Raw genomic sequence first — 13,198 nt, 5'->3', positions numbered from 1 at the left:
AAAGTTTAATGAACTCACACGAGTCATCAAGGTCAGGAGTACATCTTCAAATGCTATATCCTACCAACTGCACCACTATGGCTATTATGGGAAGGGGCACTGCCGAGAGCTCTTCTCCCACTCCTCCTCCTCCTGCCTCTTCTAACAGCTTGTCCTGCTCTGCGTGGCCTCTGCTCATTGTCCCAGTCATGCTCAATGCCAAGAGAAAGCCCTACTAGACCACCCATGTCTGGAAGCAACTGGTTTGTGCACAAGCCTTTAAGTCACCAACAAAATTCTTCAGCAGCAGCCAGACCAGTCCCTGTAGACGACTGAAACCCAAAATGCATAGAATTGCAGCAACAGCCAGAAGAAATAATCAAGCAACTAACCTTCAAGTAGTTGATGATACCTTTAAATAGTGCTGGTGGGGGGGTCATTCATGCCGTTTAACATCGAGTTTAGCTGTGCAAGGTTAAGAGTGGGCACAGGCTGGAGTGTGGAGCTTCAAAATTGCAGGGCTGGCATCAAATCAGGATTACATGCTGGTTGACGTCATGATTTGCTTGCTCTGCATGCTGCCGATGGTCATCAGGTCCAGGCACAAACCGCTTTACAAATATGGCGTCCAGCGCACTTCCCTTCAGAAGAGGCCTCATAGCACTCAAAAGGTGAGCACTACAGAACACAATTTCGCCCCCTAAATTATCCCTGCTTATATGCCATCAGAATTGCAACACGCAGAAATTCAAAACATTTTACCCAGACATTGAAACATTCCATGCCAGCCCACAGCAGGACCTGGACAAAATCCAGGCTTGGACTGACAAGTGACACTTAACATTTGCAACACATTAGTGGCTGGCAATAACCATCTTGAACAAGAGCAAGCCAAGCCAGCTCCCTCTGACCTTCAACAGCATCATCATTACTGAGTTCCTCACCATCAACATCTATTGACCAGAAGCTTAACTGGGCCAGTCATTTCAATGTAGAGGTCACATGAGCAGGGCAGAGGCTGGGTACTCTGCAATGAGTGGATCACCACATGAATCCTCAAAGCTTACACTATCTATAAAGATCTAAAATTGCTGCAATATATATGCAATATACATATTGGACTTTGACAATATTCAGGCATTTCGGGTGGCCATCTAAAACAGGCGTTAGGAATATGATAATAAGGGGCCTAACATCTGTTTAAGGACCCCTTCCAGAAAATGGGCTGTAAAGCACCTGCCCAAATTGGTTGTACAGCAACCAGCTAGCTGTCTCTGGGGGAGCAACTGTTGTCGGCAGCTCACCGCAATTATTAACATGAGGCCTGGGGTCCAATTTCGAGCGAGCCTCGGGCCTTAAGCTTCTGGCACATGCTCTGTGCATGCAAACTATTTCAGGCCCGAAAACGGGCCTAAAGCAGTTAATAGCCCATTAGATTTAATAACTGTTTTTGCCAGAAGGTTATTGAAAATAGGGGCATTATAATTAGAGATCAGCACCTTTGTATAACACAGGATGTGCTGGAGCACCCTAGCATCAAGAAGCAAGTTATTTGGTCCTGCTGCTGAACTTTACAGTTGTTCTTGTCTTGGAGAAAGGGAGGAATAGCTGCAGCAAGTGCAGAACAGCTCAATTGAATGTAGCTGCTGGAGGAGGTCTAACGAAGGAAGGAGGTCACCAGAACAGCATAGGTGGAGGTGGCAAACAAGAATCAGTGCTATCTGTGCTGTATACTGGCTGTAAAGCGCTTTGAGACGTCCGGTGGTCATGAAAGGCGCTAAATAAATGCAAGACTTTCTTTTTCCTGAACATGGGAGCAGGTAATGAAGAATTTTGCTGGTCTCTGGAAGACTGCTAAGCCAAGTCCTGCTCAGATTTCTCTTAATTTTATAATGGCCCAGAAATTCGGGTACTCACCCGTAAGCCCAATGGAAGTGCTGGTTTCCTGCTTGCACTGCGCATGCGCGGGAAACCGGCACTTCCGTTCCCCTGAAAGAAGGGGTTGAAAGGTCGAATCCGTGTGCAGGAGAGGCTGCGCGTGCGCATCGAACTTACGTTTTTTTTGCAGGTTTTCCCAGAAGGGTAAGTCTCCAGAAGTTACACATTTAAAAAGCAGTTGCAAGGCCTGCTTTTTACAAGGTAAGTGCTGAATTAATTAAAATAAAACATTTTTTTCCACAGGTTTATTATTTTTAAATACTTTAAAGAAAGATAAGTTTATTTTTAGCCCCGTTGGAAAATAAAATTATTTTTCAAAAATTTAAATTGTTTAAATTAGTTATTTCATGTAATTTATAGTTTATTTAAAAAATGTGATTAAAAAAAAAATTATTTGAAGATTTAGTGATGTTTTGGGGCTTATAGTATTTATAAGTTTGACAGCCCTTCCTGTCAAACTTATGAATGAAGCATTCCCTGCTCCGATTGGCTCCCCATGGCCCACGTGATCCCAGGGGACGCATCGAACTAACTGCACCCCTGGGATACGCAAGCACTGCACGCCGGCAGTTGGAGCAGGCCCAGGATCACAATTCCACAGGGGCCCACAGCTCAACGGCCGGCGTGCTAGGTAAGTGCAGGTTGGGGGCTTACACCCATGGGAAGCCCTCGACCCGAATTTCTGGGCCATGGTTTATCTTTGGGGCAGCACCATAGAGAGAAAAAGCATGCCCACATTTTGCCAGTGCACTGAGTATTTCTGTCATGGCAATGCATCTATCCTGTGGCCTATTACTTGTGACAAGCAGCAAACACCAAGCACACTGTCAGCACATGATTCCTTCATGCATTTGGGGTTGGGAAGTCACCAATACATGTACTTGTTTCCTTACAAGGAGAGGGACCCACGCATGAAGACAACAGAAGTGGGGAAATGTGAGGCAGGTCTCTCCACATTCTCAACCCCCAGTCCACTAATAGTGCACCCTCCTGCTCCCCACACACTCGAATGGAACAGCCACAAGTTCAATATTTATTTTGCAGTGAGTTAGAAATGAATAATGCTTTCTGCTTCTTAGTTGAGTGGGGTGGGGGTGGTGGGGGAGTGGGTGAAGAGGTAAATTGACCCCATTATATCACAAAAGAAGCCAAGGGTCGCTGATAACCAGGTGAATTTTACCAAGGAATTGGCCTACTAGAAAATGTTTGATTTAATAAGAAAAACTTCTATTATCTCAGCAAAACATCACATCAGTGCATTGCTCACCCAATGTCACCATGTTGGCCAGTTAGTATTGAATACAAGATGCACTGCAGCAACTGCCAAGGCTTCTCCAATAGCACCTCCCAAACCCACAACTTTTACCACCTAGAATGACAAAGGCAACAAGCGCATGGGACAGCATTATGGGAGTACCTTCACCACACGGACTGCAGCGGTTCAAGAAGGCCGCTCAGCACCACCTTCTCAAGGGTAATTAGGGATGGGCAATAAATGCTGGCCTTGCCAGCTACGCCCACAACCCATGAACTAATTTTTAAAAGTCTATGCCAGCATATTCCAGACTCTCCACAACATTGGAATATGTGGTTGTGAATGTACAGAGGATTATCAGCTTAGTTACTGGAGAAGGTTTCCACCACAGTGTAAAGAAAGGTCCGTTGTTTCATCAATCTGGTGCTTTGAGAGGTGGTTAGAAGCAGGGAGACTTTGGGGCTTTGTTTCTTAATTTTACTTGTAAAGTAAATAATGTTGGTCATTCTGTTAACGTGCTCCTCATTGGCTATCAATATTTTTAACATTGGAAAAGTAAAATCCTCACAAGAACTTAATCAAAGAAGCACAGTCATCAAGAATTCCTCGATTGGAAACCACAAAAATTCCTTAAATAAACCAGCTACACAGTCAGCAGTACGGTGGTCGGCTGCAAGTCACTTTTTCTGCAATTAAAATAGATCAATCTTACATATATATATATACATATATATACATATATATCAAACAATCTGAAAAGTTATTGAAACGATTGTGACTGGCCCAAACTGCACTAATTGGCTAAAGAGTGCTATCACTAGGCTGCTCTAAGCAGTTACTATAATCTTTCACTTCCCATCCTCACCAGCAGTATGACAATGACTCTTTTAAAACCCATTTCTCTAGTCAGAAAACTGTACTTGTTCTTAAAGAAATTGATGATTTAATAATACACATTTCCATGATAGTTCCTCTTTTCTCAGTTACACATCACTTTGTCGAAATTCACTCAGCTCAATTTAATGATCAATGAGCACAGGCTAATTGCTCAGGAAGCTATGCTTCAGGGCTAAAAGACTAGAGACAGGAAAACTGCTGACAGGAAAACCACCACATATTTTCCTTTGTCCACTTAGAATTGAACTGTGAACACTTTCCATTGTATCCTTGATCACACATCATGCAGTACGAGAGGGTAGCTGTCAGCTCATGTCAAGTTACCACAAGTAGAAAGAGAGTGTAGGAATGCAGTGCATGGAAATAAAGACAGCATTCTGACACGACTCATTGTGCAGTGTTAATAAACAGGCTGACAGTTTTAAGAACCAATAATTAAAGCTGCAATACTTCACCAGATGGGGATTTTGTAAAGGCTCATCCTGAATAGTGCATTTTGGAGTTTTGCTTTAAAAGCTGTAAGCAAAGTAAGATGTTTACTACAGTGGATTTGGATATGATTGGGTAGATTTTCCAACCAGTTACAGAAAATTAACAGGCAGAAAGTTGGCATGACCAATTGAAAAAATGGAAGGTGATCAGTTATACCAGAATTTCGCCCATTTAGCATGTGATCCAATTTTACGGTTGGGCTTTGTACTGAAGTCAGAAACACCTGTCGGTTTGCAGTTAATTATATTAAAATTAGTCCCTGAAGACATTATTTAGACGTACATACAATTTCCTGGAATTTATGACACTCAGTGATCCACCTATCCATATACAATAGACAGCCCTTCTTGCCAAGTATTTCCATCATTTTCTGGTTTTGTTTCAGGTTTCCAGCATCTACAGTATTTTATTTCATTTAAAATGAGCGCCCAGGGCAACGTTCCCTCTAAGCTGTGCGGCCAACAACAACTTGTATTTATATAGCGCCTTTAACATAGTAAAACATTCCAAAGCGCTGCACAGGAGTATTTTAAGACAAAAAATTTGACACTGATCCACATAAGGATAAATTAGAACAGGTGACCAAAAGCTTGGTCAAAGAGGTAGGTTTTAAGGAGCGTCTTAAAGGAGGAAAGAGAGGTAGCGAGGCGGAGAGGTTTAGGCAGTGAATTCCAAAGCTTAGGGCCTAGGCAACAGAAGGCACGGCCACCAAAGGTGGTTGTTGTTGTAAGCTGTGCGGCCACACAGCTCTCTGCCGGTCCCATGCAGCCCGGGGCCGGCTTTTCCAATGTTAAATTCCGCACATGTGCGAAACTGTGAATGGGCCGTGCAGCCCCTTAAAGGAGCAGCGCATCCAAAAATAATTAGGGGGAACATTGGTCCATGGTTGTTAGGATGTGCGTGAGTGAGCCAAAAACACAGTCACAAATTGCCTAACTTACACAGAAAGTTTGTTGTAAGCTGGGTTATAAACTGGTAATGGTCGGGAGTGACTCATGATGCTGTCCAGCAGCTGCCAACATTTAAAAATCAGATTCACCTGTCCGTTTAGATGGATTTTTGTATATTGCATCCCCCACCTCCAGATACTTGTTAAAATGTTAACCAGCGCAAAGAACTGTCTAGTAATAAAGTTAGAGGGCGTGTCGGGGCCGTCTACATTCTGATGGTCACGACTTGCCTAACTTCCACTCCTGAGGTCAGTCTCCCCGCATGCCCCTGGAAAAGCCAGCACTTCAATCTTCTCAGCCACTAGTCCTTTCTGGACCTGTCTTCCTCTCTGTGCCTTCGAACTTCTACATTGCCTCCTGTGATCGGCATCCATCAATGGTTCCTGTGGCACACACCCCAAGTTCCACCCTTATTGGCTGGATTTCCCATTCAAAGCATCTCCCTCCTCCACTGGCTAGCTTTCCTGTCCCTCAGCACCCCTCTCATCCATTGACATGAATTGCCTTATCTCCCTTTCCTTAGCACCCTCCGCTCCTGCTGGCTGACATTTCCTTGCCTTGGCTACCCCGACCCTTCCTGCTGATCTCAGGTCCCCCTCCTCAATATTTCCTGATTTCTGGATTTCTGATGCCCTTTTCCTGCTAAACTGAATTCCGCTTCTACAGCACTTCCCCACTGCTGGCTTCCTGTGCATCAAGCCACACTCCCTTGTTGACTGAATTTTCCCTCTCTCCTTCTTCCCTCTCTCCTCCTTCTTCCCTCTCTCCCTATCCCACCACATCTCACCACCCCCCCCACCCCGCCCCCAACCCCCACCCCCAGTCACCTTCCCCTTCCTGGCTTGGCCGAATTGTACAGTACCATGCCCTCTAACCCTGACTGCATGATTACTGACTTTCGTCTTGACTCCACCTGAACTACAGAGGATCTACTATTAATATGAAAATGGCATAAGTAACAACGACTAAAAATGAGATAACATTCGGTGTTGTAAATAACAATAACATTTACTCAGACTTACTTTGGGTAATTTCTCTGCTGCAGTATGGGCAGGATCTCTGCATCCAAATTTGGTTCAGATAGCATCAGTTCCCTTAATCTTTCTGCAAAACATAAAGATTAAAAAAAACATACAAAAATGCTTCATTAAATCTGATATATTAATGCTGTTCAATACTGAACTACTTTATTGCAACCGAGTGCACAACAATGATGCCTTTTCTCCATACTGCCATGTACATAGGTCTCTGTAACGACCAGCACGACATCCCATTTCCCTGAATGGATTTAGTTAAATAATGGCTTTAAGTAATGGGTTTGTTTAATTCTTAGCCAGCTCTTGGGGAAGCTTGTAGAACATTCTTGCATCTCCTTTTGAAATATGTACTTTTTTTGCATAATATATACTGTGAAGTAAATAACATGATGGTTGAAGTGAAGATAGTAAAAGCTGAGGTTCAAAAGGTTTAATAAACTAGGATAGATGTCTTCTAATATCATCTGGCCCACAAGGAGCAATGTACTCTTTAAACACTAACCAAATATTGTTCTTTATAATAACTATAGAGATAGTTATAGACACTTAGATTTCTAGAAAACCTTTGATTAAGTTCCTCACAAAAGGCTGCTTTAGAAACTGAAAACAATGGGAAGTCAAGATAAAACCTGGATGTGGATTACAAAAAAAAGTCTCCTGAAGCAAAGAACGCAACAGATACTTGCTAGTGGATTAATGCTGAGGCAAGATTGGAGTGTGCCAGGAATTATTGATGGGACTATTCCTAATCGACATTAATGATTCAAGAAAGGAGGGAGAGAGAAAACCAGGAACTACAGGCCAGTTAGCCTGACATAAGTCATCGGGAAAATGCTAGAATCCATTATTAAGGAAGTGGTAACAGGGCACTTAGAAAATCGTAATATAATGAGGCAGAGTCAACATGGTTAATGAAAGGAAAATCATGTTTGATAAATTTTTTTGAGGATCTAACTAGCAGGGTAGATAAAGGGGAATCAATGGATGTAGTATATTTGGATTTCCAAAAGGCATTCGAGAAGGTGCCACATAAAAGGTTATTACACAAGATAAGGGCTCATGGGGTTGGGGATTGGTTAACGGACAGGAAACAGAGTAGGGATAAACGGGTCTTTTTCAGGTTGGCAGGCTGTAACTAGTTGGGTGCGGCAAGGATCAGCTATTTAAGGTCTATATTAATGACTTAAATAGAGGAACCAAGTGTAATGTATCCAAGTTTGCTGATGATACAAAACTAGGTGGGAAAGTAAGCTGTGATAATACAAAGAGACTGCAAAGGGATATAGACAGGTTAAGTGAGTGGGCAATAAGGTGGCAGATTGAGTATGCTGTGGGGAAATGTGAGGTTATTCACTTTGGTAGGAAGAATGGGAAAACGGAATATGTTTTAAATGGTGAAAAAGTATTAAATGTTGGTGTTCAGAGAGACTTAGGTGTCCTAGTACAAGAAACACAAAGCGTGCATGCAGGCACAGCAAGCAATTAGGAAGGCAAATTGCATGTTGGCCTTTATTACAAGTGTGTTGGACTACAAGAGTAAGGTAGTCTTGCTACAATTGTACAAGGCTTTGGTGAGACCACACCTGGAATACTGAGCACAGTTTTGTTCTCCTTATCTGAGGAAGGATATACTTGCCTTAGAGGCAGTGCAACAAAGTTTCACTCGATTGATTCCTAGAATGAGAGGGTTGCCCTATGAGGAGAGATTATTTAGATTGTGCCTATACTCTCTGGAGTTTAGAAGGATCTCATTGAAACATACAAGATTCTGAGGGGGATTGACAGGATAGATGCTGAAAGATTGTTTCCCCTGGCAGGAGAATCCAGAACTATGGGACATAGTCTCAGGGTAAGGGGTCAGCCTTTTAAGGCTGAGATGAGGAGGAATTTCTTCACTTAAGAGGGTTGTGAATCTTTGGAATTCTCTATCCCAAAGGGCTGTGGATGCTCAGTCATTGGGTATATTCAAGGCTGAGATAGATAGATTTTGGGACTCATGGGGAATCAAGGGATATGGGGATCGGGCGGGAAAGTGGAGTTGAGGTCAAAGATCAACCATGATCTTATTGAATGGCGGAGCAGGCTTGAGGGGCCATATGGCCTACTCCTGCTCCTAATTCTTATGTGCTTTTGATTTAGACTTGGAAACCCAATGCTAACTGGTCAAATTCATACATGGTATTAGAAATGTGCAGTTGATTCAGGAGAAGGTGCAGCTAGCGTCGTACAAAAGTAACTGGATAAAAATCGGTAACTGGGAAGAATAGTGACAAATGAAAGTCATTACAGACAATAAAAGGTACTATATATTGGAAAGAAATATTGGTGTGGCACATAAACTATAGATGCTGTAAAATTATCTAACAGTAAAGTTGAATGACTACTTGGGAATAATAGATTCAGAATTTTAATTTAATTACTGTATCACAGTATACGTGGAGACAACTTTTTAAGTTTAAACAAAGGGGTTGAATTTAAAAGCTCCCATCAGGTGCAAAATGGGCGACAGCGTTTACACCCCGCCCAATTTTCCTATCCATTCACAAATTTAAAGTCTATCCTGACTGCCTGCTCTAACATCTTTACAGTTCTAACATTAAAAAGAGAGAATTATTTGAAATTTTTGCTAGACTTGTGAACAATGCTCCCTTCAAGAAGCGCAGCCGTGCACCAATCGGGAGGTCCCGCGCAGGCCGCTCACCAGCTGTTGCCGCTAGAAGATAACACACAGCAAATTTAAAGGGACCATGCACGAAAAATAAAATTAGTGGGAACATTGCTTGTTAACAGAGCTGTGAGCACGTATGCATGTGCTGAAATCTGTCTTCATTAATTCATAAATGATGCAAGGGGGAGTACAACTGTGTTCCTTAATCATACTACTGTCAAAAATGTTCACCATTGTCCCTTGGTGCAGTATAACTAGGGCATAAAAGGTCACTTGGATCCCTCAGGGTTTACTGCCTGGTAACAAAATCCAACTGATGTAACAATTAATAGGGTTACCTCGGCAGAATTGTGGAGGTTAAGGATAGCAAAGGCAAGAAACGTGAAAGTGAATAGGTAAGATTTGAAGAAAGCTGAATGTCAATCCAAAATCTTTGCACCAGATTTGCGGGGGTGAAGCTTCATAGAATCTTGTCTTGTGGAACTCCACCTAGGCAGCATCATCACTTGGAACTCTACTTTTTGTATGCAGAAGTTTAAATACAGAGTTAACCAAAACATGCTGAAGTGGGATTGTGGAGTATGCATAAGGCTAAGGAAAATCTACTGCACGTTGGTAATGTGCTCCCAGCAGCCATCCATCCTTGTTGCAAACGTTTGTTGCTCAGTCATGTGGGGCTTTCCAGTTCTGTGGTCGCCAGCCCATAATTTTCCTGTCCATTAAAATAAATGGCAGGGGGTGGGGGTGGGGGTGGTGAATTGCAGGCTGGCAAGCACATAAGTGGAAAACAAGCCAAGAACCTCAACCAAACAAGCATGTAGCATTGAATGTGCCAATATTTAACCACAGGGAACCATTTTGTCTTTAAAAGTGCATTCCATTTACATAGAATTACATAGATTTTACAGCACAGACACATCGATGCAGCCCAACTGGTCCATGCCAGTGTTTATGCTCCGCATGAGCTTCCTCCCACCCTACATCATCTAACCCTATCCGCATATCTATCTGAAAGTTTTCTTTTTAAACCTGCCACTTATGTCTTAAAAGAAATTTGGGAAAACATTTGGGAAATTTCTACCATCTACAAGGCACAAGGAGTGTGATGGAATACTCTCCACTTGCCTGGATGAGTGCAGCGCCAACAACACTCAAGAAGCTCGACACCATCCAGGACAAAGCAGCCCGTTTGATTGGCACCCCATCCACCACCTTAAACATTCACTCCCTCCACCACCGGCGTACAGTGGCTGCAGTGTGTACCATCTACAAGATGCACTGCAGCAACTCACCACGGCTTCTTCAACAGCACCTCCCAAACCCGTGACCTCTTCCACCTAGAAGGACAAGGGCAGCAGGCCCATGGGAACACCACCACCTCCAAGTTCCCCTTCAAGTCACACACCATCCTGACTTAGAAGTATATTGCTGATCCTTTATCGTCGCTGGGTCAAAATCCTGGAACTTCCTACCTAACAGCACTGTGAGTACCTTCACCAGACAGACTGCAGCGGTTCAAGAAGGCGGCTCACCACCACCTTCTCAAGGGCAATTAGGGATGGGCAACAAATGCTGGCCTTACCAGCGATGCCTAGATCCCATAAGCGAATTAAAAAAAAATATTTGGTGCCTAATATCTACCATACACAGGTGTGACTTTGCATATTCAGCAGGAATGAACAAACCTGCTTTTGAATCACTCCGACATAAAATACACGATGGGTGCCTGCAGGTTCCAAGCCTGCTCCACAGGAACGGGTCAGGGTGCAGGAAATCCAGCTGTACCCAAATGGTTCTGATGTAAAATTGTTGCATGGCTTCCTGTAAGGGATGTGTGTTCTACTAGAAAATCTTCTCTATCAGCAGTCATACCTGAACTTTATGCCACACAAGTTTCACCTCAGCCTGCCATACTTTGAATTTCCTGCAGCTCAACAAATATTCAGTAAACTGAAGATGTAACCTGCATATGAATTTGAGGAAAGAGAAAAAGATTTGGCATCACTTTAACAGCTAAGGATGCAAGGGTAGATTTGAGGAGGGAATCCAAGCTTGTGCGGTCTGGCTGGTGGTAAGATTAAGGAAACACATACCATTTCCATGTTTGTGAATTCAGTTGTAAAGTTTTGGACTTACCTGTCCAGTCTCCCAGAACGCGGAGATGGATGCCAAACGTTCCTCGGTTTTCTGTAGGACTCTAAGAAATAAACCAATGTAGAAATGATTGTGTAATGAAACATCCTGCTCTGTGTTTCACTCTATTAGCTGTAAAACAATGCAAGATAATCACTGAATGTACCTTAGAAAACCACCATTGGGAAATTTCAAGTGCCAGCAGGATTTCTGCAATTGGCTTTAAGTACCCACTGGGCTAGGAAGGAAATGAACCAGCACTGGTTCCCACTCCTGGTCACTACAGTGAGCTCGGTCAGAAAATTGTATATGTGGACACTGGCTGGGGACAGGGTCAGCCTCTGCTGAGATACTCCACTGTTGACTTTTATTCTCTAGCCTCACATATGAATAGCCATTTGGGTCAGTCTGTCAGCTCCCATTGAGTCATCACCTTCAGGAGATGAGGTGAGTAAATTGTGGTGGGAAGGGGAAACAACCATTTTTTGCAGAGGAAACTACACAGCGAGGCACCTTGGAAATCCAATGTACTGCGCCATTGTCAGCCAGTGACTCAGTTGGTAGCAGTCTTGCCTCGGAGTCAGAAGGTTGTGGGTTCAAGTCGCACTCCACAGACTTGAGCACAAAAATCTAGACTGACATTCCAGCGCAGTACTGAGGCAGTGCTGCATGTCGGAGGTGCCATTCTTTGGATGAGACGTTAAACTGAGGCCCCATCTACTCTCTCAGGTGGACGTAAAAAATCCCATGGTACTATTACGAAGAGGAGCAGGGGAGTTATTCCCGGTGTCCTGGCCAATATTTATCCCTCAATCAACATCACTAAAACAGATTATCTGGTGATTATCGCATTGCTGTTTGTGGGAGCTTGCTGTGTGCAAATTGGCTGCCACGTTTCCTACATTGCAACAGTGACTACTCTTCAAAAAGTACTCGATTGGCTGTAAAGCACTTTGGGACATCCGATGGTCATGAAAGGTGCTACAGAAATGCAAGTCTTTCTTTTTTGATGGAGGTTAGTATTTTCAACTTTTCGCATGGTAGTCAATCCCCAAGCCCTGTGCGGTCAGGAGAAATTGGGCAAATCTTGCACATTGCATGGTATAGATTGCTAGGATTACAGATATCCAGGACTCGCAGGCCATCTATGTCATTTGGAATGCCAGTTTTATCAGAATGCAGAGGAAGAGGAGAATAGATTTGTCAAGAGAAAATGTTTTCACTTCAGTCAGCCCTGAAGCTCAAAATTCATTGTGGCTACAAATGCATCATTAACGGTATTTGCAACAAATAAAATTCATAAATCTCAGTTAAATTCACCCTAATTGGTTACTAATCCTCCAGTTCATTCTGTGTTTTCTGTAAGTAATCAGATAATGCAAACCAATGACACTAGAACCTAAAACCTAGTAACAAAGAGGAACAAATGAATGGATCCCAGGGGAAAATTTAGACAGTTGACACACCTAACATAGCAAATACAGCTCATGTGTCGACCTAATGTAGGTGACACAGCTCACACATCCATCATTGCAGGCACATGTATAGACCTGGTTAATGGACACAGTAACAAGTCAAATATTCCAGTACTGCAGGTGCAGCAGATCATTTACAATAAGGATTATCGTAATTAGCCTGGATTTTCTCATTGATTTATAGCACAAATGTAGGAAATATAAACAGAGCCAATACTTCATCTAGTAACAATTAGTCAAGTGTGGTTAACTTGGACAAGCAGCAGCTAGAACTATATAAATTGGTTTTATAAGGATTGTAAAACCAGATAGCCTTACACTTTGGTTTTCTGAATGTTTTCAGTTCTGAAGTTTCACACAGCCATTTCAAGTAT

The 13,198-nt window shown here is 42.9% G+C and overlaps 1 protein-coding gene across 1 annotated transcript in view; it reads right to left on the bottom strand.

Moving 5' to 3' along the window:
• The window catches only part of nox4 (NADPH oxidase 4), a 265,875-nt gene that overhangs the window by 75,004 nt on the left and 177,673 nt on the right, over positions 1-13,198 (bottom strand). The window contains exons 12-13 of the mRNA XM_085998801.1: positions 11,353-11,413; positions 6,534-6,615 (exon numbers count right to left, since the gene is read on the bottom strand). Of these exons, the coding sequence (XP_085854927.1) occupies positions 6,534-6,615; positions 11,353-11,413 (143 nt within the window). The remainder of the gene's footprint in view (positions 1-6,533; positions 6,616-11,352; positions 11,414-13,198) is intronic.

Source organism: Somniosus microcephalus, chromosome 10 (genome assembly GCF_052327205.1).
Source record: "Somniosus microcephalus isolate GS21.2 chromosome 10, FLI_Smic_1.0, whole genome shotgun sequence".
Taxonomy (NCBI): domain Eukaryota; kingdom Metazoa; phylum Chordata; class Chondrichthyes; order Squaliformes; family Somniosidae; genus Somniosus; species Somniosus microcephalus.
The sequence above is the reverse complement of the archived record's forward strand: the minus strand, read 5'-3'. Positions and strand labels throughout refer to the sequence as shown.